At 42.7% G+C, this 27,929-nt stretch overlaps 1 protein-coding gene across 2 annotated transcripts in view; it reads left to right on the top strand.

The window, feature by feature from the left end:
* Positions 1–4,269: 4,269 nt before the first annotated feature.
* The window catches only part of VPS53 (VPS53 subunit of GARP complex), a 100,440-nt gene continuing 76,780 nt past the window's right edge, over positions 4,270–27,929 (top strand). Inside the window, exons 1-4 of one of the 2 annotated variants that reach the window (XM_072136260.1) lie at positions 4,270–4,476; positions 12,748–12,828; positions 21,193–21,242; positions 22,339–22,405. In XM_072136260.1, the coding sequence (XP_071992361.1) occupies positions 4,315–4,476; positions 12,748–12,828; positions 21,193–21,242; positions 22,339–22,405 (360 nt within the window). In that variant the 5' untranslated portion in view covers positions 4,270–4,314. The remainder of the gene's footprint in view (positions 4,477–12,747; positions 12,829–21,192; positions 21,243–22,338; positions 22,406–27,929) is intronic. The other variant, XM_072136258.1, reaches the window with a different exon arrangement.

The raw sequence follows: 27,929 nt of genomic DNA on the forward strand, positions 1-27,929 counted from the left end.
AGCTCTTATCCCCTCAGTTCACTATCCCCGATCACCTCTTATGCCCTCAGTTCACTATCCCCATCAGCTCTTATCCCCTCAGTTCACTATCCCCTATCAGCTCTTATCCCCTCAGTACACAACGCCCCATCACCTCTTATCCCCTCAGTTCACTATCCCCATCAGCTCTTATCCCCTCAGTTCACTATCCCCCATCACCTCTTATCACCTCAGTACACTATCCTTCATCAACTCTTATCCCCTCAGTACACTATCACCATCGCTCTTATCACCTCATTTTACTATCCCCTATCACCTCTTATCACTTCAGTTCACTATCCCCCATCACTTCTTATCCCCAGTTAACTATCCCATTAGCTCTTATCACCCCATTTTACTATGCCTTTTACCTCTTATTTCCTTAGTTCACTATTCCCTATCACCTCTTACCCCCTCAGTACACTATCCACCATCAGCTCTTATCCCCTCAGTACACAACGCCCCATCACCTCTTATCCCCTCAGTTCACTATCCCCCATCAGCTCTTATCCCCTCAGTACACTATCCCCCATTAGCTCTTAATCCCTTCGTTCACTATCCACTCTTATCCCCTGAGGTCACTCTCCTCTATCACCTCTTATCCCCTCAGTACACTATTCCCTATCACCTCTTATTACCTCATTTCACCTCCATCAGCTCTTATACCCTCAGTTCACTATCCCTGATCACCTCTTATCCCCTCAGTTCACTATCCCCCATCGCTCTTATCACCTCATTTTACTATCCCTATTACCTCTTATCCCCTCAGTTCACTATCCTTCATCAACTCTTATCCCCTCAGTACACTATACCCCATTACCTCTTATCCCCTCAATTCACTATCCCCTATCACTTCAGTTCACTATCCCCCATCACTTCTTATCCCCAGTTAACTCTCCCCCCATTAGCTCTTATCACCTCATTTTACTATGCCTTTTACCTCTTATTCCCTTAGTTCACTATCCCCTATCAGCTCTTATCCCCTCAGTTCACTATCCCCATCAGCTCCTATCCCCTCAGTTCACTATCCCCATCAGCTCTTATCCCCTCAGTTCACTATCCCCATCAGCTCTTATCCCCTCAGTTCACTATCCCCATCAGCTCTTATCCCCTCAGTTCACTATCCCCCATCACCTCTTATCCCCTCAGTTCACTATCCCTATTACCTCTTATCCCCTCAGTTCACTATCCTTCATCGCCTCTTATCCCCTCAGTTCACTATCCTCCATCACCTCTTATCCTCTCAGTTCACTATCCTCCATCACCTCTTATCCCCTCAGTTCACTATCCCTATTACCTCTTATCCCCTCAGTTCACTATCCTTCATCACCTCTTATCCCCTCAGTTCACTATCCTCCATCAGCTCTTATCCTCTCAGTTCACTATCCTCCATCAGCTCTTATCCCCTCAGTTCACTATCCACATCACCTCTTATCCCCTCAGTTCACTATACCCATCAGCTCTTATCCCCTCAGTTCACTATCCTCCATCACCTCTTATCCTCTCAGTTCACTATCCTCCATCAGCTCTTATCCCCTCAGTTCACTATCCCCAATCACCTCTTATCACCTCAATTCACAAATCCCCTATCACCTCTTATCACTTCAGTTCGCTATCCCCCATCACTTCTTATCCCCAGTTAACTATCCCCCCATTAGCTCTTATCACCTCATTTTACTATGCCTTTTACCTCTTATTCCCTTAGTTCACTATCCCCTATCACCTCTTTCCCCCTTAGTACACTATCCACTATCAGCTCTTATCCCCTCAGTTCACTATCCACATCAGCTCTTATCCCCTCAGTTCACTATCCCCATCAGCTCTTATCCCCTCAGTTCACTATCCCCGATCACCTCTTATGCCCTCAGTTCACTATCCCCCATCAGCTCTTATCCCCTCAGTTCACTATCCCCCCATCACCTCTTATCACCTCAGTTCACTATCCCCCATCAGCTCTTACCACCTCAGTACACTATCCGCATCACCTCTTATCCCCTCAGTTCACTATCCCCCATCGCTCTTATCACCTCATTTTACTATCCCTATTACCTCTTATTCCCTCAATTCACTATCCTTCATCAACTCTTATCCCCTCAGTACACTATCCCCATCAGCTCTTATCACTTCAGTTCACTATCCCCCATCACTTCTTATCCCCAGTTAACTATCCCATTAGCTCTTATCACCCCATTTTACGATGCCTTTTACCTCTTATTCCCTTAGTTCACTATCCCCCATCACCTCTTACCCCCTCAGTACACTATCCACCATCAGCTCTTATCCCCTCAGTACACAACGCCCCATCGCCTCTTATCCCCTCAGTTCACTATCCCCCATCAGCTCTTATCCCCTCAGTTCACTATCCCCCATTAGCTCTTAATCCCTTCGTTCACTATCCACTCTTATCCCCTGAGGTCACTCTCCTCTATCACCTCTTATCCCCTCAGTACACTATCCCCTATCACCTCTTATTACCTCATTTCACCTCCATCAGCTCTTATACCCTCAGTTCACTATCCCCGATCACCTCTTATCACCTCAGTTCACTATCCCCCATCAGCTCTTACCACCTCAATACACTATCCGCATCACCTCTTATCCCCTCAGTTCACTATCCCCCATCGCTCTTATCACCTCATTTTACTATCCCTATTACCTCTTATCCCCTCAGTTCACTATCCTTCATCAACTCTTATCCCCTCAGTACACTATACCCCATTACCTCTTATCCCCTCAATTCACTATCCCCTATCACTTCAGTTCACTATCCCCCATCACTTCTTATCCCCAGTTAACTCTCCCCCCATTAGCTCTTATCACCTCATTTTACTATGCCTTTTACCTCTTATTCCCTTAGTTCACTATCCCCTATCAGCTCTTATCCCCTTAGTACACAACACCCCATCACCTCTTATCCCCTCAGTTCACTATCCACATCACCTCTTATCCCCTCAGTTCACTATCCACATCACCTCTTATCCCCTCAGTTCACTATCCACATCACCTCTTATCCCCTCAGTTCACTATCCCCTCAGTTCACTATCCCCTCAGTACACTATCCACATCAGCTCTTATCCCCTCAGTACACAACGCCCCATCACCTCTTATCCCCTCAGTTCACTATCCCCATCAGCTCCTATCCCCTCAGTTCACTATCCCCATCAGCTCTTATCCCCTCAGTTCACTATCCCCATCAGCTCTTACCACCTCAATACACTATCCGCATCACCTCTTATCCCCTCAGTTCACTATCCCCCATCGCTCTTATCACCTCATTTTACTATCCCTATTACCTCTTATCCCCTCAGTTCACTATCCTTCATCAACTCTTATCCCCTCAGTACACTATACCCCATTACCTCTTATCCCCTCAATTCACTATCCCCTATCACTTCTTATCCCCAGTTAACTCTCCCCCCATTAGCTCTTATCACCTCATTTTACCATGCCTTTTACCTCTTATTCCCTTAGTTCACTATCCCCTATCAGCTCTTATCCCCTCAGTACACAACGCCCCATCACCTCTTATCCCCTCAGTTCACTATCCACATCAGCTCTTATCCCCTCAGTTCACTATCCACATCAGCTCTTATCCCCTCAGTTCACTATCCCCATCAGCTCTTATCCCCTCAGTTCACTATCCACATCAGCTCTTATCCCCTCAGTACACAACGCCCCATCACCTCTTATCCCCTCAGTTCACTATCCCCATCAGCTCCTATCCCCTCAGTTCACTATCCCCATCAGCTCTTATCCCCTCAGTTCACTATCCTCCATCAGCTCTTATCCCCTCAGTTCACTATCCCCATCAGCTCTTATCCCCTCAGTTCACTATCCCCATCAGCTCTTATCACCTCAGTTCACTATCCCCATCAGCTCTTATCACCTCAGTTCACTATCCCCCATTAGCTCTTAATCCCTTAGTTCACTATCCACTCTTATCCCCTCAGGTCACTCTCCTCTATCACCTCTTATCCCCTCAGTACACTATCCCCTATCACCTCTTATTACCTCATTTCACCTCCATCAGCTCTTATCCCCTCAGTACACTATCCTCCATCAGCCCGTATCACTCCAATTCAGTATTTCCCTATCGGCTCTGTACAGTGAGAGCTTGTCTGCAGTAGCACAAGCTTCTTAGTACCAGAGCTCGCCTTTCCTTCTGAGTCACGTGGCTCAAGAATGTCACCTGATCCGCTCATGAAAGACTGAGTATACCATTATTAATGTAGGTTATAAGGTTGTGACTTCCTCGCCCTCACTAAACATGGTTGACAGGGCGTCACTCACACCTCTATGGTAACATCACTTCCTCCCAGAGTGCACTGCAAACCAGGAAGCACTGCTGTCCAAGCAGAGAAGCAGCTGAGCAGGATGGAGGAAGAAGAGCTGGAAGTGGTGGAAGAATTGGAGGCTGTGCTACACCTGGCGCCCGAGGTGCAGCTGGCTATAGAGCAGGTGAGAGCACCCACTGCAGCCAGAACCTGGTCACACACTCTGCTCGTCCACAATGCACAGCCTACCATCATTAAAGGCTAAACCTAGGGTCTGCTCAGACTGTCACGAATGAATCTTCAAGATCTGGAGCACATATGTACATCCTGTAGGTTGTCCTTATGGCCTCTGTGATCTAATAGTGAGGCTCCAAGATACCCCTGAAATCAGCTGCCATTGTGCCTAGAGTGGATGGCACCTTAGTGCAGACCATAGCTTTGTGAATATTTGGGATACCAGCAATGCTATTTGAGTAGTGACTAGTTGTATATTCCATACAGGAAATATACTACCAGAATCAATGATATTAGACCACTCACACTGACATGTAAATCTTCTTGTGTCTCAAACTGCTCTTGCTTTAGTCTTGGCACCACTGTATTAAAAATCTGTTTTCAAAATATGCAATGTTTTAATTACTCCTCAGTATCTTTCTTGTACAGCTGGCTGTTCAAGTAATGAATTAATAATTAGCCAGCCGGAGTGAAAAATTAAAACACAGTGTTTGCATATTTGATATGCAACCGTATTTCAGAGTGTTTGCATAGGCTCATTAGCATATTTTGGAAACCTATTTTTTGCAAAATAGAAGAGACCCGATGATAAAGCAAAGACCGTTCCAGACACAAGGAGAAGACATGGACATGTAAGTATGAGTGGTCTACTATCAGTGATTGTTATGGTAGATTTCCTGGAGAGGGCTCGAGCCCTCTCCATAGCCGGTAAGTCTTTGCTGCATATTGCACTGATCGTGGGTGCTTTCACGGCGATCGCCGCCGGCAGTGCTGCCGGAGGCTCCAAAAAGATGACGTCACGGGGAGCGGTGATCCGTTGCCATGACAGCTTCGGGTCTCACGAAGGCCGAAGCTGTCTCGTTTTAACCCATTCATTACAATGTGCTATCAGCACATTGTAATGAATGAGGAGTAAAATCCCCATATACTGCCATATTGCAGTATGTGGTAGGATCGATCAGACAACCTAGGGTTAAAGTACCCTAGGGAGTCTGAAAAATAGTAAAAGTAAAAGTAAAAAAAAGTAAAAAAAAAAAAAAAATTATAATAAAAAAAACCTAAAAATTAAAATCACCCCCCTTTCCCTAGAACTGATATTAATAAACAGTAAAAATCATAAACACATTAGGTATCGCCGTGTCTGAAAATGTCCGATCTATCAAAATATAATTACGGTTTTTCACTGCGTTTAACCTCGTAACGGAAAATAGCGTCCAAAGTCAAAAATGAAATTTTTTTGCCATTTTGTAAAATATAAAAAAATTAATTAAAAGAGATTAAAAGATCGCACAGTCCTAAAAATGATAGCAATGAAAACGCCATCAAAAGTCGCAAAAAATGACACCACCCACAGCTCCGTACACCAATGTATGAAAAAGTTATTGTCGCCAGAAGATGGCAAAATAAAAAAAAAAAATTTGTACAGGAGGTTTTAATTTTTTTAAATGTATGAAAACATTATAAAACCTATACAAATTTGGTTTCCCTTTAATCGTACCGACCCAAAGAATAAAGTAGACATGTAATTTGTGGCACACAATGAAAGCTGTAAAATCCAAGCCCACAAGAAAATGTCGCAAATGTGTTTTTTCACCATTTTCACTGCAGTTGGAATTTTTTTCCCGCTTCCCAGTATGCGCCATGGAATATTGAATACCGTCACTACGAAGTGCAATTTGTTACGCAGAAAATAAGCCATAACAGAGCTCTTTATGTGTAAAAATAAAAAAGTTATAGATTTTTGAAGGTGGGGAGTGAAAAATGGAAGTGAAAAAAATAAAAAAGGCCAAGTCGTTAAGGGGTTAAAGGGAACCTACCACCACGGATCTACCTATCTACCACCACGGATCGCCGGAGCTGTGCAGCCGCGGGCCGGCTGCACAGCACATGTGCAGACGGCAGGTTTTGCAGATGAGGTTGTGCAGCTACGAAGAGCTGCGTGCCAAAGATTTCTGGTGGGAGGATTGAAGAGGCTACTGGGGCATGGAGTAGCGGCGCCGTGTAGCCTCAGCTACGGCTGCTCCCCGCTTCAGCAGCCTCTTTAGAAAATTGACCTTTTAGGCAAATAAAAGTTATTAAAAAATTGCGGGGACATGTTGATTATCCCTTAAAAAGGCTATCCTCACATCCTATATAGATCCACCTACCACTCAATCTACCTTTATAGGTAGATCCTTGGTGGTAGGTTCCCTTTAAAGGAGTTGTCCTATCTCTGTTATTTATACTGTATCATATCTTGGATACCTGATTGTTGCAGGTCCCACTTATTGACCTCCATCTTTTCCCATCTTTAATGAACTGAACACACAGGGGCACATATACTTACCCTTCCCGTCACGATCCCCGATACGGTGTTCAGAGCTGCCGTGATTCACTAAGATCATGCATGCAATTTCCTGCATGTGCTGCTTCCCCGCTCAGGTCTGCCGGAGTTCACCATCTTCTCCCCGGTGTATGTGAGTGCATGTCTTGTGACACAAATTAGATTTTAAATTCTGCGGTTTGCCCGAATTAGACAGGTTGTCCGACGGCTACCCTCCCCCCCCCGATTTATGTCGCATGAAAGCCGGCGCTGATGCGCCACAATCGATCACATTGCCAAAAACCCATTGTCAAATCAGAAATGGTCAGGAAACAGAATCGCCGTCTGCGGAACCTTAGTAAATGTGCCCCACAGTCTGCTTTGAAGTCAGTTGGAATGGAATAATAGCTGAAGCTGATTGCTCCCCTATTTTTGCATCTCCCATTGATTTCAACTGGAGGTCAGGCCGCCTCTGCATTGTAGAAGTTAATTTTTTCAAGATACCGGTCCCGATGGTATATCTTAAGCACTCGTAAAAGGGTATACCCGTGTTTTTGCATTTCTATCTTTGCTCAATGCATGCCAAAAGCCTTTATTTTTTAATGCAGAATAATATGTTTTCAGTTAGACAAATTGCACTTCCTAGTGGCTAATATTCTTTGCAATGTATTGTAAAAAATTCCAAATGCAGGTTTTTCGTATATATGGCTTTCATGGTTCAGACTGAGGGTGCATTCACATATGGTGTTAACAAATGTCTTTTTAAACATATCACAACAGATGAGAAGATGAGATTTGCATAATTATATTGCTGTGAAAATTGTATTTACAAAACACGTGTTAACACAATGTTTACACATGATAACATTATGTAAGCAAACATGTGTCCACACATATGCGTAACATATGCGTTAACATTGCATTAAAGGGCCTGGACACTTTTCAATAAATCTGTCCATTACATATCTCTGCATGAATATCTACCTGTACTTTTGCTCCTCTGAGAGCTTCAGCCTTTCCCTGTTATCCACATGCTGCACTTTGCATCTCTACACAACCTGTTTCTCACTCCTGCAGTCCGTCCTAATGGCAGCCTCCAATGTGTTTTTTTTTTCCTCTCCGTCCGATTCACTGACATACGAAGGGTGGGGAGGGGGGGGGGGCAGGATGAGTCATATCCTGCTGCAGGTACCTCCTATTTATCAGTATTCAGACATGTAAACAAACATCCTACAGAGGGCACAGAGGGGTACATTTACTATGCTGTTTCCGCCAGTTTTGTGGTGATCTCACCGCATGTTCTGCTCTCCGACCTATTTATTGTGGAAACCATTCTTGCGCGCTGTAAACTGGCGGAAAATAGACCAAAATAAATTTGGTGTAGCAGGGACACAAAACAGTGCTATTGCACATTTCTGGTGCTCGGGACAGATTTTGCTCCCAGGGACAGAAAATGGTCTTGGCGGCAGAAATGTATCTGCACAGCTTCACAATATTAAATTTGTATCTTCTTCCCTAGAGCAGGTCGGTAACAAAGCCAATGCAGACACCGACACTTTATGTAAATGTCCCCCAGAGAGTCTGCACACAGCAATAAAGGAAGCATAAGGGATAATGAATCGATTATTGAACATTCAGGGATTATTATCAAGGAAGTAAAAGCACATGTAAAAGAGCGTCCAACCCCTATAACACATACGTTTTGTAAACGCAATGTTGACAGCAATGTAATTAGGCAAATCTCCTCTTCTCAGCTGTTTTGATCCGCTTGAAAATGCATGTGTTAACGCCAACGCACCTTAAATGACAATCCATCTTCCATCCTTGGGGTGCAGCCACACATGGTGTTTGTATTGCTTTACAAATTCCTGGGGGGGTGGAGTTCGGCCCAATCACATATATATTCCATTTCTATTGGTCCTGTGTGTGTTACCCTTACTGATTTTCTAGCCTGTGACAATTCACTTGTGAGCACTGGAAATATAGACTGGGCTATACAGTACCAGCTGTTTGGATAAGACTTGCTGCAGAATTCTTTCAGAGGTTAAAGGGGTCGTCTTGCCATTCTAACTTATCCCCTATGCATGGCTTCTGCAGAACCATAGAAGTAAATGGAATACTTGTCACTAATGCGATTTTTGTCTTGGACCCTCAGCATTTTCCAGCTTGTCCTCTGATTTCATGCCACTGGACAACCCATTTCAGAAGTCATTTAGGTGCAAAAGTTCCATTCTATGGTGGACTTTAATTGTCAAAGACTTTCTGCTGTGACTTGTAGAGTGAGGCCCTTGAATGCTGTAGCAACACTGATACAGAAATATATCTTGTTTAACCCCTTAGCGCTCTGTGGCGGATATATCAGCATCGGGAAACACGGCTGTAACACCTGCGATCAGAGTGGGCTCCGATCGCGGGTGTGTAACCCGTTAAATGCCGTGGTCATCGCGACCGTGGCATCTAACATGTCTCTGGGGTCCGATCCGGTCCCCAGCACTGCCTGTAGGCACTGCCAGTAAGATGGCGTCTGTGATGTCATCTTACTGGCACAGTAGGCTGACAAGTGTATAGGCTGACACTGATAATACCCGGCAATACATGAGTATTGCAGAGTATTATCCTGAACAAGCAATCAGATAACAAAAAATGTTATTCAATAAAAAATAAAGTAATAAATCAATAAAAATGCCCATAAGCCCCATAACATATAAAGAGACTTATAACCCCCAAAAAAGTCTAAATCATAACAAAACCCCCACATATATAGTATCACCGTGTCCTTAACAACCTGTAGAATAAAAGTAAATAATTATTGAACCCGTACGATGAACGCCGTTAAAAAAAACTGTTGAAAACCCACCAAAAATTATCATTTTTACCTATTCAATCTTACAAAAAATGCTATTAAAAGTGATCAAAAAAACATATGTACTCCAGAATGATATTGATGCAAAGTACAACATGTCTGCAAAAAACAAGCCATCAACCAGCTCCGTAGCCAAAAAAGTAACAATGTTATGCCACTTGGAAGACGGCAATGCAAAAATGATAGATTTTTCCCCCCATTACGGTTTTATGTGACAAATTTAGTAAAATGTAAGAAAAAATATTCATGTCTGGTATCCCCGTAATCGTATCGACCCATAGAATAAAGATAACATGATTATTAGGCTAAACGGTGAACACGAAAAAAAAAAAAAGTAAAAAATCCAGTACAGAATTGATGCTTTTCTACTCCTGCCCTAGTTCCTATATTTTCAACAATAGGTGATACCTAAAATGGTAACACTGGAAAAAGCATCTCATCCCGCAAAAAAAAAATGTAGTCACATGGCCCAATAACGAAAAAGCGAAAATTTTATAGCCCGCAAAAGGGGCCAATGAGGAAACTAAAATCCTGGCAGCTGCAGGGCGCTCCTTCCCTTCTGCACCTCGCTGTGCCCCCATAAAACAAGTAATGTCCACATGTGGGGGGTCTCTGCACTTGGGAGAAATTGCAGAACAAATTGTATGGTGGGTTTTCTATTTTTATCTTTTGGAAATGTGTAAATTTTAGGGCTAAATGAACGTATAACCGGCACAATTTGACCATTCTAAATTTCACCGCCATTTTGATTCAATTACTTTGAAGATCTCAAGGGGTTAACGATCTTCCTAAAAGCTGTTTCTGATAGTTTGAGGGATGCAGATTTGAAAATGGGTTGGTTATATAGGGGGTTTTGATGCTATATATGTGAAATTTCATTATCCGCAATAGAGTAAATTCGGAAAATACGGAAAATTGCTATTCGATTTGTAAGCCGCGCAACATCAAAATATATTATCCAGACATTTAAAAAATTCTGAAAATGTGAAGTAGACATATGGGAAATGTTATTCAGGAACTTATTTAGGTGGTATATCTATCTACCTGAAAATTCAATGACTTCGAATTTCAAAAAAGTGAAATTTTTCAAAAAATTCATAATTTTTTTTTCTTTTTTTTGGAAAATAAACGCAATGGTACGGGCGGGCAACGGCAGTGTGAATATAGCCTAAGCTGCATGACTCCTACACAGCAGCTGGGGGTTGCTGCAGCGATTTAATTACTTCTGCCTGTCAGGGACGACACAGCTATTACATCATTCTCTGAAGCCATGCATAATTAGGGTAAGAGGGCCACAGGAGTGACAGAACCTCATTAGCATAATTTTTTAAGCAAAACCACTTTGTTCAGGGATTAAGCAAGATATGTTTCTGCATCAGTGTAGCTACAGCATTCTCAAGGTATGTTTGGTTCACAATGCCTGAAAACAAATGGTAGATTTTCTTTAATCCTCTAGTCAGAGGCTAGAGGAAGCGCTGTTCAGCGCGAAACGGCCCGCCGCATGTCGGCGTCCTGTACCACCTGTGTATGTCTGAATAAATGCTGAAGAAATCTCCGGTGATTGCCGCAGTCCTCCTTTCTTCCTGCATTCCCACGCTGAGTACCTCCGTTGTCTTCATGTCCCTGCAGTGGATACCAGCCATAGAACTCCAATAGTGGTCCAATCACGCTGAGAACTTTAAGGTGTAGGAGAGTAGTGCCAGCACCGCTTTTACTCCTGTTGTGATTTTCTTTAACCCCTTAACGACTTGGCCTTTTTTAGTTTTTTCACTTCCATTTTTCACTCCCCACCTTCAAAAATCTATAACTTTTTTATTTTTCCACATAAAGAGCTCTGTTATGGCTTATTTTCTGCGTAACAAATTGCACTTCGTAGTGACGGGATTCAATATTCCATGGCGTGTACTGGGAAGCGGGAAAAAAATTCCAAATGCAGGGAAAATGGTGAAGAAACACATTTGCAACGTTTTCTTGTGGGCTTGGATTTAACAGCTTTCACTTTGTGCCACAAATGACATGTCTACTTTATTCTTTGGGTCGGTACGATTAAGGGGATACCAAATTTGTATAGGTTTTATAATGTTTTCATTGCTATCGTTTTTAGGACTGTGCGACCTTTTGATCACTTTTTATAAATTTTTTATATATATTTTATATATGTTATATTTTTGACTTTGGACGCTATTTTCCGCTACGGGGTTAAACGCAGCGAAAAACCGTTATTATATTTTGATAGATCGGACATTTTCAGATCCAGCGATACCTAATGTGTTTATGATTTTTACTGTTTATTAATATTAATATCAGTTCTATGGAAAGGGGGGTGATTTGAATTTTTAGGTTTTTTTTAATTATAATCTTTTTTTAAACTTTTTTTTACTTTTACTATTTTTCAGACTCCCTAGGGTACTTTAACCCTAGGTTGTCTGATCGATCCTATCATATACTGCCATACTGCAATATGGTAGTATATGGGGATTTTACTCCTCATTCATTACAATGTGCTGATAGCACATTGTAATGAATGGGTTAAAACGAGACAGCTTCGGGCCTTCGTGAGACCCGAAGCTGTCATGGCAACCGATCACCGCTCCCCGTGACGTCATGGGGGAGCGGCGATCCGCGGCAAGATGGCGGCGCCATCTTTTTGGAGCCTCCGGCAGCATTGCCGGCGGCGATCGCCGTGCTAGCACCGATAGCGGGTGTTACCGGTAAGCCTTTGCTGCAATATGCAGCAAAGACTTAACGGCTATGGAGAGGGCTCGGCCTGCACCGGGACCCGCGTCGTGAAGGGGTTAAAAAACTTTGTTATCAGCCTTTATATAACTTAATCTAGTACAGAGGTTTGCAACCTGTCTCTTTCCAGCTGTAGCTTGGAGCTATTGGAGACTGTTGGGAATTATAGATTTGTAATTGCTGTAGAACTGCTGATTAGAAACTACATTTGGTTACTTTATGATTACCCTGCAATAATCCTGCATCACATTGTTCTGCCCATATGAAAGTATGCATATATTTTTTTCATAGTTACTATATACTGTAATTCTAATTTGTAGGTGTTCCCAAGCCAGGACCCATTGGACCGGGCAGACTTCAATGCAGTAGAATATATAAACACTTTATTCCCAACTGAACAGGTAAGTCGGATTCCTCAAACTAGAGGTGGCCATAGGTAGAGGTTAGTGCATTTTAGTCTTTTGGGACAGTTCTTATAGGGCAGTGATAGCGAACCTTTTAGAGACCAAGCGCCAAAGCTACAACCAAAATCCACTTATTTACTGTGAAGTGCCAACATGGCATTTTATACAGTAACGTATTGCTACCTGTTCTTCAACATCATTCAATCGTATCAGCCCCCTGAGGACACCAATACAGTTGAAAGAAAGAGGGCAAATTCAGACTCAGAGATTGTAGCTTCTCTCCAGGGTCTCTCTGTAGAGGAAGAATGAAGGGTCCAGCAGGGGGACCTCAAAAAGATACCGCAGCCCTGTCCACACATTCTCACTTTTCCCGCAGCTCCAAACAGCCAATGAAGTGTTGCTTAAAAATAGCGCTTAGAGCAGCATCTCTAAAGTTGCTTGGGACTGCAGAGAGATTTGGTGGATTTGTTCTTGTCTGGTGAACACTGTCCTGGGGTGATAACCTGAATGCCCAAAGAAATGGCTCTGAGTGCCACCTCTGGCACCGTGCCATAGGTTCGCCACCACTGTTATAGGGAACCTTTCACCAGCATTAAAACACCAACAGGACCATCAGATTGAGGCGATACTCAAATGGATATTAAATACCCTAAGCGTCTTGAGGAAAGCATCACCTAAGGCCGGCGGCACACGTGGCGTTTTGAACCTGTTTTTGGGCCGTTTTAAAGCAGTCCGTTAAAAAAACGCATCAGTTTTTTCCGTTTTTGTCAGTTTTTACCCAATTATAATAATTATGATAATTGGGGAAAAACAGATGCTTTTGCAAAAGAACGGAAGCGTTTTCAAAAATGAATGCTTTTTTTAACGGACTGCTTTAAAACTGCCTAAAAACAAGTTCAAAACGACACGTGTGCCGCCGGCTTAAGGGTGCTGTCAGTGGTAGCATTTTGACTCTGCAATCGCATGAATTTCAATAGCTGGTGATTGGTTCCCTTTCAGCTGCGTTCACATGTATCATTTGTGTCTGATGACATTTTGGTGCATTGGATGCACTTAAAGGACACCTGTCATCAGGTCTCTGTAACTAATTCTATCACTGTTACCCGTTAGAGCATCTCACAAGGTTTCTACCAAAACCTTTATCTAGTTTATCTAGTTAATTCATACATTTACTATTTTTGATCTGCCCGCTGACTTTAGACGTCTGTTCAGTTTTTTTCTGATCTTGCGCTAGTCGGAGACCCTAGGGAGAAGACAGAAGCGTTTTATTACCGCTTCTGCTTTCTCCGTTCCTCACAGGATCCCGCTGAAGTTAATCAGACCCAGTACAACTATGATCAACATCAGCCCTCAAGATGAGTTGTTTCCCTCTTATAGATCACAGAGAAAAACTTGTAAAAGAAAAAAAAAAAAGTAAAAATTAAAAAACAAAATGGAAAAAATATAAACTGAAAAATGTGCACACACACAGAAAATATTAATAAATGTTCATAAAAATACACATTTCCCAATATAATGATGACACTGCAAAAAATGTCATCATAGTTGCCCCAAATAGGGAATTCATTAATAATGTTAATTTTGGGTTATTCTGTATATTCGAGTATAAGCCAAGTTTTTCAGCACAAAAAAGGTGACTGCCTTGCTAGATACTTTGGGGGGGGGGGGGGTATAGGCGGCTGCCTTTCTAGATATGGGGGGGGGGGTATAGGCGGCTGCCTTTCTAGATATGGGGGGGGGGTATAGGCGGCTGCCTTTCTAGATACGAGAGGGGGGGCAGGTGTCTGCCTTGCTAGATACAGGGGGGGGGCAGCTGTCTGCCTTGCTAGATACAGGGGGGGGGCAGTCGTCTGCCTTGCTAGATACGGGGGGGCAGGCGTCTGCCTTGCTAGATACTGGGGGGGGGGGGGGGAAGGCGTCTGCCTTGCTAGATACTGGGGGGGGGGGGCAGGCGTCTGCCTTGCTAGATACTGGGGGGGGGGGCAGGCGTCTGCCTTGCTAGATACGGGGGGGGGAGGGCAGGCGTCTGCCTTGCTAGATACTGGGGGGGGAGGGCAGGCGGCTGCCTTGCTAGATACTGGGGGGGAGGGCAGGCGGCTGCCTTGCTAGATACTGGGGGGGAGGTCAAGCGGCTGCCTTGCTAGATACTGGGGGGGGAGGGCAGGCGGCTGCCTTGCTAGATACTGGGGGGGAGGTCAAGCGGCTGCCTTGCTAGATACTGGGGGGGAGGTCAGACGGCTGCCTTGCTAGATACTGGGAGGGGGTCAGGTGGCTGCCTTGCTAGATACTGGGGGGGGGGGGCAGGCGGCTGCCTTGCAAGATACTTGGGGAGTTGGGCAGGCGGCTGACTTGCTAAATACTGGGGGGGGGGGGGGGGGGCAGGCAGCTGCCTTGCTAGATATTGGGTGTAGGCTGTGACCAATGCATTTCCCACCCTTGGCTTAGGTTTTCCCAGTTTTTTTGGTTAAAATTGGGTACCTCGGGTTGGCTTATACTCAAGTATATGCAGTCATTTGAAAATTAATATATATATATATATATATATATATATATAGTATATTACAAAAAAAGGCTTTTTTTTTTTTTCAACTTTTACCCCCCAAATATAACTAAAAATGAAAAAAAGTCTTCAAAAATAAAATCTTTAAAAATAAGAAGTTATGGACCCTAAACCGACATATACTAAATACAGGCTGCAGGGGGCTTGGCCACCAGAACCAGAAAACTATAAGGTTTGGGTAGCATACATTTGTGTGAGAGAGGCCTTACACTGTAAAGTTAAAAAAAACGTCTATGGTGCTCGGTACGGTGAGCACACGTTGTACCATATACCATGGTAAAAAAAGGGAGCCTTCTCTATCTTTGGCTGTAAGAATGGCTGTGCAGCTCTGTTTTCCATGGAGGGGGGAGGGTTGGGCAGCACACACCTCTCCTCTCCAGCGTGCTTGACGCCTGCCAGTTTGATTTTTTTTCTTGTGTTGGCAAGCGGAGAAAGGTACATGCACACAGACAAATGGTTTTTACCCTTCACTGACCAGAAAGAGAATATAGAATCATGGATCCTGCCATTGCTCTGTCGCATGTCGGCTCTGTCACCTGCTTCAATGGATCCCCAGTTACAGTAGTAATGATAAAAACAAAAAGAAAATGCAGAAAACATTCATGAACTCTTCAGGGACAAGTCATGTCACAAAATATATACATTGTAAAAATGAATACATTGTAAAAAACCTTTGAAAAAAAAAACCACACAGACCACTCCAACTAAATTATGTCATCACTACAACTATTCACTTCATCCTATGCATATAGGTTATCAAAATAACCAACACAAAACAGGGACCACAAAAAATAACTGCTAAAACCTTATGGTTACACCCCCTTCCCCCAAAAAACCCTCAGGCAAGGCATTAATTTATTCTAGCCATGGCTCCTAGGTTGTACAACAGCACATGGAGACAGGTGATGTACTTTCTTGTAAGATAAACAATTTATGAAAAAGTTGTGGAAACATCCACAAGAGGTCACTGTTCTCCTCTTTTTGTAGTGGAAAATCAACCCAAATACACCAGCCAGCCCCAGCTCGCCTAATAACATCCTGTTCAATGAATACGGTAGATAGTATCGCTTTATAAAGTCATGAAACACATGGGAAGATGTACTTGAATGTGTTACAGTTATGGCCAAGCATGGTGTGCTAAGCAATTTTTCAATCTTCCTTAGAAATGAATAGCCCTAATAGAAACGGCATAGTACTGCGAGCCAAAATCTTTCTATAGCTTACAATTAGACTATATATGATCACCTTTTACATCTGTGGTGCAGCACTATTTTTTCACAGATTGGAGATGCTGGGTTGTTTTCATCATAAATAATTTAAATTAATAATACTAATAATTTAATTTAACCAATAAAGTGAAAAAAAATGAATAGTCCTCATTACTTTCTGATGGTGTAATGGGAAAGAATTCTAGTCCTCTGAAAGTGTCAGTATGAATGTCTCTCATAAGACAATACCTTCATGAACTTTCACCTATTCTTTGCATTATTTAATCTGTGTCTCTCTACAGAAGATTGTTGGATTTTTTTTCTTTACCCCCCACTGTTGCTGAGTAGTCAAGGTAGTTATTTTCGGATGCATACCGTGGGCCAAACGACCCATCCGAGTCTAGTTAACATATTGGGTAATAAAACAACCACGAGGATGCGGTCACATATGACATTTACAATGCCATGTTTTAAACCAGCCGAATGCATGGTAACATGTAAAATGTAAGCCTGAATGTACACTCACTGGCCACTTTATTAGGTACACCATGCTAGTAACGGGTTGGACCCACTTTTGCCTTCAGAACTGCCTCAATTCTCCGTGGCATAGATTCAACAAGGTGCTGGAAGCATTCCTCAGAGATTTTGGTCCATATTGACATGATGGCATCACACAGTTGCCGCAGATTTGTCGGCTGCACATCCATGATGAGAATCTCCCGTTCCACCACATCCCAAAGATGCTCTATTGGATTGAGATCTGGTGACTGTGGAGGCCATTTGAGTACATTGAACTCATTGTCATGTTCAAGAAACCAGTCTGAGATGATTCCAGCTTTATGACATGGCGCATTATCCTGCTGAAAGTAGCCATCAGATGTTGGGTACATTGTGGTCATAAAGAGATGGACATGGTCAGCAACAATACTCAGGTAGGCTGTGGCGTTGCAACGATGCTCAATTGGTACCAAGGGGCCCAAAGAGTGCCAAGAAAATATTCCCCACACCATGACACCACCACCACCAGCCTGAACCGTTGATACAAGGCAGGATGGATCCATGCTTTCATGTTGTTGATGACAAATTCTGACCCTACCATCCGAATGTTGCAGCAGAAATCGAGACTCCTCAGACCAGGCAATGTTTTTCCAATCTTCTACTGTCAAATTTTGATGAGCTTGTGCAAATTGTAGCCTCAGTTTCCTGTTCTTAGCTGAAAGGAGTGGCACCCGGCGTGGTCTTCTGCTGCTGTAGCCCATCTGCCTCAAAGTTCGACGTACTGTGCGTTCAGAGATGCTCTTCTGCCTACCTTGGTTGTAACGGGTGGCGATTTGAGTCACTGTTGCCTTTCTATCAGTTCGAACCAGTCTGCCCATTCTCCTCTAACCTCTGGCATCAACAAGGCATTTCCGCCCACAGAACTGCCGCTCACTGGATGTTTTTTCTTTTTCGAACCTTTCTCTGTAAACCCTAGAGATGGTTGTGCGTGAAAATCCCAGTAGATCAGCAGTTTCTGAAATACTCAGACCAGCCCTTCTGGCACCAACAACCATGCCACGTTCAAAGGCACTCAAATCACCTTTCTTCCCCATACTGATGCTCGGTTTGAACTGCAGGAGATTGTCTTGACCATGTCTACATGCCTAAATGCACTGAGTTGCCGCCATGTGATTGGCTGATTAGAAATTAAGTGTTAACGAGCCTTTGGACAGGTGTACCTAATAAAGTGACCGGTGAGTGTATACTAATTGGGCGCACTACTGTCATATGGGAAGTCCTGAGTTGGGGTAGACAGTCTGGTACTGCCCATCTGACAGTAGAAAGCCAAAACTTATTTTAAAATGGTTTTTGGATGATTCTCCAATGCTGGATCATGTAAGAAACCTGAACTGTAACCCTCATCCACAAAGCTCTGCATGATGCTTCACCTACCTATCTCTCTTCTCTCATCTCGCCCAACGCACGCTCACCGATCTGCCAGTGATATAAGATTAATCTCTACCTTAATTCTCACCTCTCACTCGCGTCTCCAGCTCGAGCTGCACCAATTCTTTGGAACGCTCTTCCCCAGACTCTTAGACCAATACCCAATCTCCAAAGTTTCAAACCTTCTCCTAAAACCTTTTTTTTTTCTAACTCTCCCTTTACTTATCCATCCTATATACCAAGTTCCAGGATTCTCCGCAGTCACTTTCACCTTGGACTCACCTTGGACCTTGTATATAAGATGGCCGCTGTTGGCTGGTTCACGCAGCACAATTTTTTATTAAAGAGAACCGTCATGCAAAATAACCCCCTAAACTAAATATATTTTCATAAACTGCCATTAGAGAGCATTGCCTCTATCCCTTCATTGTCCCTCTACATGCCTGTAAACCTAAGCAATGAGGTCCTAAAGCTGTATGCAAATGACCTGTGAAATGTCCAATGAGTCATTAGCATATTCAAGCTGTCCAGCTTATTCATGAGTGGGAGGCACAGCCACACCCCCAGTGCATGACTGACAGCCTGTATAATGATGTGATGGCTGCTCCATGTGCTTGCTGGTGGCCATGCCCCCTGCAGCCTGTGTGTGTACAGGAGAGATGCAACAGCTCCAGGCAGTCATGTTATAGCAGAACATGTCAGGTACTTGTGTAGCTGATGTCTGTGTCTCACGCATGTGTATTAGGAGGATGCAGCATGTCAGCAGATGCAGCACACACACTAGCAAAGCTTTACTATACATTACACACAGACATGAGCAGGGGGAGGAGAGGGGAGGGGGAACAGGGGTGACATCACTGCCTCTGACCATGTGACCAGCCTCATTTACATAATAAAGAAAAGATTATTTTATAATGATTAATGCATGAAATTACTAGATAAAGTCTGGGATGGATCCTTGTGAGCTGCTCCAACAGGTAGAATGACAGAAATAGTCACAGAGGTGTCCTTTTAATTTTATACTGTTCCCTTTTAAATAATGGCTGGACCATTGTACAAGCTCTTCTACCTCTTGTGTCACCCCCTTCTTCCTCATAGACTGTAAACTCTTGCGAGCAGTGCCCTCACTCCTATTGTTCCATATTATGTGGTTGACTGGCGTTGATCGCCCTGTCCTTAGCCGTTTACATTGCGTTTGTAAACATGATACAGACTGGCTTAAAGAGGATCTGTCACACCAGAATTTCACATTATTCCGAGCACACAACATGCTTCTGCTATTAATCAGGGTTTCTACGTGCTAATATTTATTTTCCTGGGTTGTGTCATTATTGTATAACTTGCATTTTATTGTCCTGGAGTTGTATTCAAATGCAGGTTGTGATTACCTCATTATGCAGCCATTAATCCATTCCCTAGACTCTGGATACACCCACCCCCTCCTCCTCTTCTCCAAGTCTTGTCCCAACAGCTGTGATGTCACATGTCACTACAGATTACATCCCATATGTACACGTGTATAATGCACTTTACTGGCCAAATAGTGGCAGAAAGTAGTTACTTCATTGGTGGTAGATCAGCGGTGGCTCAATAGGGGTGACAGGGTGTCTGTCTCAATCGGCGACTCCGATTGCAGTAAGTCTCCATAAACAGTGATGCCGTGCATGCGCAGCAGGTCCCCCGCCATTGCAGTCAAGAAGAGGAGTGCTGCCGCATCATAGAGCCAGCAGCGCTTGGGCAATGCATGTTGGCGATGCTGCCAGATTCAGTGACAGTCCCCGCAGAGAGCACTTGCGCACTGCATGCCATTTTCGCCGGCATACAGTGTGCAAGTACAAGAGCTGGAAGCCAGGGGAGTGACGGACTATATATAGAGAGGAGTGCCAGCACGGTCCCCTTATAAATATCCCCGACCGCTGGAGCAGAGGTCTATCTATCCAACCTCAATTTTTGAGAGTGGTCACAGCATGAAGGTAGATTTGCTAAACTTTGGAATGAGACAGATCGATAAATATGTTGTCAATAGAGAGGGGCTGGTGAGGGGATTAGGCATATATATTTGTGCTGACGGGTTCTCTTTAAAGGGGTATTCTCATCTGGGCATTCACATTCAGTTTCATTAATTTGCCATATATAAATATTTCAATTAGATGTTATAAAAAAAAAAAAACTGTTCCTGTGTGAAGACAATTTCTCACGTAATGATATGGTCCCTTAGAAACAAGAGTGTGTCCTTAGCTACAGCCACCTCTGCTGGAGGGATTGCACAAAGAAACAAAGTTTCTAAATATGAAATGTCCGAGGAGTTACTCCTTGTCCCATAGCTATCCTGTGGTAATGAACGCTGAATCCATTTTTTTAATAACATCCAATTGAAGAAATGTTTACATATGACAAATGAATTTAATTAAATGTGAATGCACAGATGGGAATACCCCTTTAAGCAGTGTCCATGTTGTTGAACTTCCTTTGAAGTCGAAAGAAACGGATTATAATATATGGCACTTTCCAGCACTGAGAGGTGTTTTTATACTGTTTTGGAACCCCAAAGTGTTTTATTTTACTTGTTAATGTTCTTGTAAAAGCTATCAAAATGCATATTAGATGGTTTGTTCTGATTCCCATTAACCTTGACTTGTGGTAACATCTATTTTTCCTCTTTTCCAGTCCTTATCAAACATTGATGATGTTGTGAATAAAATTCGCCTAAAAATAAGGTAAATCACTGACTTCTACAGATCCATTTGTTATATTATTATACCTGAGATTTACATCAAGTGTATTCAGTTATACCTATTGTTCCCCTTTGGGAGTATCCTGCAGAAAATAGCACCAACTCATAGTATTTCCGCACCCAGCACATTCCTCCCACCAGACCTAAGGGTGGACTCACATTGGGGTTTTGTTTTCACATCAGTGATTTTTCTCGGAACTCATTTTGGCTTATGGACACATACAGATTGGTTTTCTCTTCCTGACTTCAGTGATCACTGATGCCTTAATGAACCATTCTTTTCAATGGAGTTTTTCACAGATCAGTGATCAGTTTAGAACTTGTTTTGTGTTCACTGACAACATTGGATCAGTGGAAAAAAACTTAAGTGTGAAAAGGTCTATTGAAAAGAAAGATTCGGTAAAGCATCAGTGAAAAATCACTGAAGCCAGGAAGCTTATCCAATCTGTATGTATCATAAGCCAAAATGGGTTCAGTAAAAATCACTGATGTGAAACCATCATAAGGCTATATTCACACTGCCGTTGTCGGCCGTACCGTAGCACGGCGGGCACATGGCAGTCCTGTGGAGAGGAGGGGATGAGCGCCGCTCACCCCCGCCCCTCTCCATAGGAATATATGTCGCACTGCGCCATATTCTGGAGAAGGGTTGGACATGTCCTATCTTTCTACGGGGTACGGCGGCTCTCTCCCATCCCAATAGTTCCCTGCCTAAGGCTACATTCACACTGCCGTTGCCCGCCATACCGTAGCACGGTGGGCGCACATCCGTGCCGGGTAGAGCACTGCTCATCCCTGCCCCTCTCCATAGGAATATATGGCGCACGTCGTCGTATTCCAGAAAACAATAGGACATGTCCTATCTTTCTACGGGCTACGGAGTGGCTCCCGTTGGGCGACGTGCCCCCGTTGCCGTCTATGGAGGACGTATATCGGCCGTATATTTAAGCTAAATACACCTACTGGGTGGCCTGTTGTCCTGAACTTCCAGACATATCTTGATTACTAACGAAATATCTTTTTTATTCTAAAAAATCAACTTTTTGAAATATGACAAATATGCGATTTCTTTGTTTCAGACGCTTAGATGACAATATAAGATCTGTAGTACGAGGTCAAACAAATGTTGGGCAGGATGGAAGACAGGTATGTATATAACCTACATTTTCCACATTTTCTTTTTTTTCATACTTTTTAATATTTACCGTCAGTTTTTGTTAAACTACTCTGGAAAGAATCATGTGACATTAACTAAAAGAAAATGACAAAGGAAGTCCAGGGATGAGACATAGGTCAGTTATAAAGTCATGTTTGTCTCTCAATGCCCTTGGAGTAGGAAATGATGAGTAGGGTGCTCTTTTACAGCATCTACTTATCTGCAGAAACCAGACAACACCATTTACTTATAGTCATTGGGGCACATTTACTTACCCGGTCCAGTCGCGATCCAGCGGCGCGTTCTCTGCTCTGGATTCGGGTCCGGCCGGGATTTATGAATGTAGTTCTTCCGCCGTCCACCATCGCGCCGGAATGCACCACCTCGGACCAGGTGAAGGTAAGCGCTCCCCAAGCGACACTTTTTGGTTTTTAAATGCGGCGGTTTTTCCGAATACGTCGGGTTTTCGTTCGGCCACGCCCCCCGATTTCCGTCGCGCACATGCCGGCGCCGATGCGCCACAATCCGATCGCGTGCGCCACAATCCCGGGGCAATTCAGGTACAATCGGCGCAAATCGGAAATATTCGGGTAACACGTCGGGAAAACGCGAATCGTGCCCTTAGTAAATGACCCCCATTGTGTGCTTTGCAGTGCTAATGGTTGTCTCTACAGTCTGGCTTCTCTCACTATGGATGGTTGAAAAGTAACTAGACTCAAACCTGTGCACAGATGGGTCTCTCTAAATATTGGCTATGAAAGATTATGAAAATGCTTGTTTCTGATCTTTGATATTACCCAAAACATTAGGTTGGGAGTCCTTATCTGTGGGTGAACAAAAGTGTTCATGGAGATCCCCTTAAAAAACTTAATAGTACTCCTATTTTACATGAATTACTGTATTGCTGATTTTCATAGACGTTGTATAGTTTCTTTTAATAAACTGTCCTGTGGCACAACACTACCGCTATGTGTTAGATTTGTCCAGCAGGTTTCAGACCTTTTTTCAGAGATCTATATTAGATTATGTTGCTCTGTTGCTTGCAGTATGTGCCCAAAATGTTTATAACAAAATAAAATACATATGCTGATAACCTCCATTCATGTGTGAAAATTCCTTTGATGGGAGCAGCAGATTTCCTTGAATGGCACTTGAATTATTTAACACATACACGAGACTTTCCCTCCCCCCTCCCCCCTTTTTTAAGTTAAAGAACAACAGAAAGAGACCGGGTTCTCTTTGTATATCCGACGCATCATGTACCAGCAGTTGATAAATTCCAATGTGTAAAGCAAGCCTGTCCTTTACAAAATCGGACAGAAATCACGCCTGAAAAAAAAAGTGAACAGCTTCTAAATTGAGTGCCATGAAAGTTTTGGATCCCTTTGTGCTCTGATTCGCAGTATATACATGAAGCTAAAGCACAGTATTATTTAGAAATTGCCACAAAGTAACATTCTGTGAGATTTTGTACATGTGAACCCGTAGATATATAATAAATATAAAGCTCAAATAAGTTAAAGATAGTTATTATATATGATACTTCCCAAGCTGGAGATTACATTCTGGAGTTAATAATTTGGGCAGATGTGGTTTTATCCTGCATAAAATCTGTAGCTGAGGAAAGAAATCTATACAGTTGTGGCACATTTGTGCACATGCTTTGATTGTGGGGAGGATTGTGGTATTTATAAACTTTTATTTTGTATCTTTTTATCACAAACAAAAGGAAAGAACACAGAGTGTTATCAGCCTTGGCCACCCAGAAAGATGATTCCTTCCCCTACTGAAATACTAGGAAATGGAGGAACTAGGGTTTTTCGGTCTCCGTTAAATACTCTTATTAGCTGGTTTTTCTGTATATATTTTTGTTAATCATCTCCCCGGGGGTTATAATCAGCTGACTGCATGTTGTAGGGAACTTGATTTCCAACATAGGCTACGAACGTGTGTCGCCAAGCACACTGGAGAGAAGGAGGGATGACCCTTCCCCTCTCCATAGAGATGCACGGTATACGGCCTGACACATGGGAAAAGATAGGACATGTCCTATCTTTTCCCTGTGTACGTGCGGCACCGTAAGCTCTGTGCATCTATTGATGTATATGGGGGACGTATTTACGGCTGCAAGCTTGCGGGCGTATAAATGTCCCCCATATGTCCCCCATATGTCCATGTGAATGAACCCTAAGGGGGAGATTTATCATTAGGGATCATTACAGATGACTGTGTTAGATTGGCAGGTCAGATTTATAGTCTGTTGTATATGCAGTGTTAAATGCCTTCCTATGTGAGTATAAGCTGTGTGTGATCTATATGAATACACTGCACCAGCCATACATGTGTAACATCTGCTCAATTTCTGCATTTTTGCGATCTTTTTGCACAGGAAATTCTCAGTTGCCTCAAACATAAAATTGAGCAAAAACATTAAAATTGTGCGAAAACTTCCCCCTGTAGAAGCAATGGACCCACATATACCACCTCCTATGTGGTGTAGTTTTGCGATTAAATTTGTGTTCTTTTGAAAGTTCTCAGTTGAGAAATGTGGTGCCGCACACTCTGTGGTGTATTTTTTTCCACCATAGTGTGACTTTAGAGGTGCGTTTTTTTTTTCTCTCTAAAAAAACCCAGCAAAAACTATGTTTGCGCAAAAAATTGCAACAATTATACGCCCAAAATGTACTTAGGACTAATGATAAATCTCCCCCTAAGTCTCTATGTGAATGAGGCTGTTATTCCTATTTGGACCACTACACTCTCTGGAGATAAAAAAGGGGGAAAGCAGGAGGTATGTTTTTGTGAGAATCATGGGGTGACATTGGGAGAGGAGGATGGGGATTTAAGCATGGACAGTAGTGCCTAAGGTGGTGAGGATACAGCACTGGTGCACCAACTGCCTCATTAGCAAACCGCTCGAATATTTTGGAAATGAATGGCACAATGGATAGAAATAATGGGATTATTTATTTATTACACTTGGCCCCCAGAAAATCTCCCCCAATAAAGTTATGCTGGAAATCACAGTGCATTTTTCTTCAACATGCTGCCAGCAGATTATAACGCTCAGTGGTATGGCTGGGTATTTAATACACCTATCCATCCTTGCAGTGTAACTACACTGTAAGCTTAGTAAACTGTGACACAAGTACTAAAGCCATCAGGGATTTTCCCAGTGTTCCATATTGGCAGTAGCTGGACCAAAAGCAGAATGGTCTAGGTCAACTAGTTTATTTGTCTGCTGCATGGGAAGTCTGGTGTTTCACAAAAGAATATTGTATGAGCACCACAAATATTATCATTCACTTGAATCGGCAAGGTATTGCCGACAACTAGGTAGCTAAAGGACTAATGGGGTGACTGCCATTTCAAAGGCTACTTGTTTCTTCAGTACATTCACACTGCAATGCGTTCTATGTCACCGTTTAACTTATTTTTCGGATTATAAGGCGCACAAAAAGTCCTTTGATTTTCTCAGAAATCAAAAATGCGCCTTATAATCCAGTGTGCCTTATATATGAACGATACTTACAGACAACAGCTGCCTTGAACTGTGCACAGGTTTGCCACCTGTTGGTCATTCATCCTTATAATCAGGTGCGCCTTATAATCCGGTGCGCCTTATATATGAACCTAGATGTTTTAGCAGGCATTTATTGATGGTGCGCCTTATACTCCGGTGCGCCTTATAGTCCGAAAAATATGTTACATTCTGCCTAAGAGGTGGAACAAGTCATTTGATTAACATATGAGATAAGTTGCCATAACAATATACCCCACAGTCTTCCGGTTATTGTATAAGGATAACGGCCATGATTTAAAATGGGGAAAGCCTATTCACTAAGAATTTTGTTTTTTTTAAATCTCTATTTGTATTGAGCTGTACACCTTCTATAAATTATACCTTATCTTTGAAGGAACTTTGAATACACCCGTCCTTCTGTGTGTGTACTGTACACTGTTTCTGGCCATTATATAACTTGTAATCTTAACTTTGCAGCAGCTTTCATCTTTACAGTCTGTAACTGTAGCTTGCAATCCTATCTGTGCTTGCAGATGGAGACCTAAAGGCCATGGTTCATTACTTTCTCTCTCCTCTGCATTGAACTTCCTTTTATCCTAATAAATGGATATTTAGTTTTTCTGTATAATTCAGGATTTTTATATTGTAAAACAGACATTTTCTAAGTTTATTAATGGCAAAATTAATGATTTAGAACTTTGTAAAATGTTTTGCACCCCTGTAATGACCAGTGTAATTTATGTTTTCCCTCTGTGTTTCAATAGACTGTACTAGGGCTTGTTTTTATGCATGAGAAATTATTTTTCTTAAGGGCTTTATTACTCTACTATTTATATTTTTGTTTAAAACTATTTATACACAATGAAAATAAGCAGCAGTACCACACGTATCCTGTGGATAGGTGTGGTGCTGGTTTAAAGGAAACCTACCACTTAAAAATGGTAGTTCTAACCCACAAATACATCGCAGTCTGTATCTATAGCTTGCAATCCTATCTGTGCTTGCAGATGGAGACCTATAGGCCATGGTTCATTACTTTCTCAGGGTGCCAGAGCATATTTTCATTAATTAAAGAAACCCTCGATTGCTTTATTAAAGTGTTTTCTACCTTATATTACAACTCCCGAATCACCGCGTGCTTGCGGCTGATTCGGACGTGTCCCGGAGAGCATGGCCGCACGCCAAGTTGCGAAGGTACAAGTGTGCCCGAGAGCTCGGTGATGTCATCAGCTCTCCGGCACTTCCGAATCAGCCGGAAACACGGTCGCGCACATGGTGCGCCAAGCCGTACTATGGTGCGCCGAAGGGGGGGGTGTGTGTAATATAAGGTATAACACACTTTAATAAAGCAATCGGGGGTTTCTTTAATTAATGAAAATATGCTCCGGCACCAGCTCACCCTGAGCTGGTGCGATGTATTTGTGGGTTAGAACTACCATTTTTAAGTGGTAGGTTTCCTTTAAGTGCTGCATGGGACAGCAAAAAAACATCACTCTGGAATAAGGCCCATACTGTTTAATTTACTCCATAAAAGTAACATTTGGCATTTTTAAGCAAATTGTCTCTGCTTTAATGCATGTAAATTTTGTTACATTTGGAATATTACTGTATAAAATCAGATTTTTACTATTTATTACTAATGTGCTGTATGTATTCATACGGAGGTGCTCATATATCTGTTTCACAATGTGTAGGCCCTAATGGGTACCTTGTTTGCTCAGTGATGAAATAAGAGAAGATCGCTTTATGGCCACTGTGGTAGAGCTGACAGCTCATTCCCCTTGGGTCCTATTATCATTAGTTGTATACCTAAAGATCTGCAGATCATTCTTTGTGTTTATTGTGCTATATAAACCATTTGCACGTCTTTTTATAGTTACTATAATTTTTTTCCTGCAGGATGCAAGATGTTTTCACTTGGATCTCTTCACTGTATAATTGTGCGTAGTGTAGTAAAAGATTATTTATATGTTGACTGAACTGCCGCCATT

Source organism: Engystomops pustulosus, chromosome 2 (assembly GCF_040894005.1).
Source record: "Engystomops pustulosus chromosome 2, aEngPut4.maternal, whole genome shotgun sequence".
In the NCBI taxonomy this organism is placed as follows: Eukaryota; Metazoa; Chordata; class Amphibia; order Anura; family Leptodactylidae; genus Engystomops; species Engystomops pustulosus.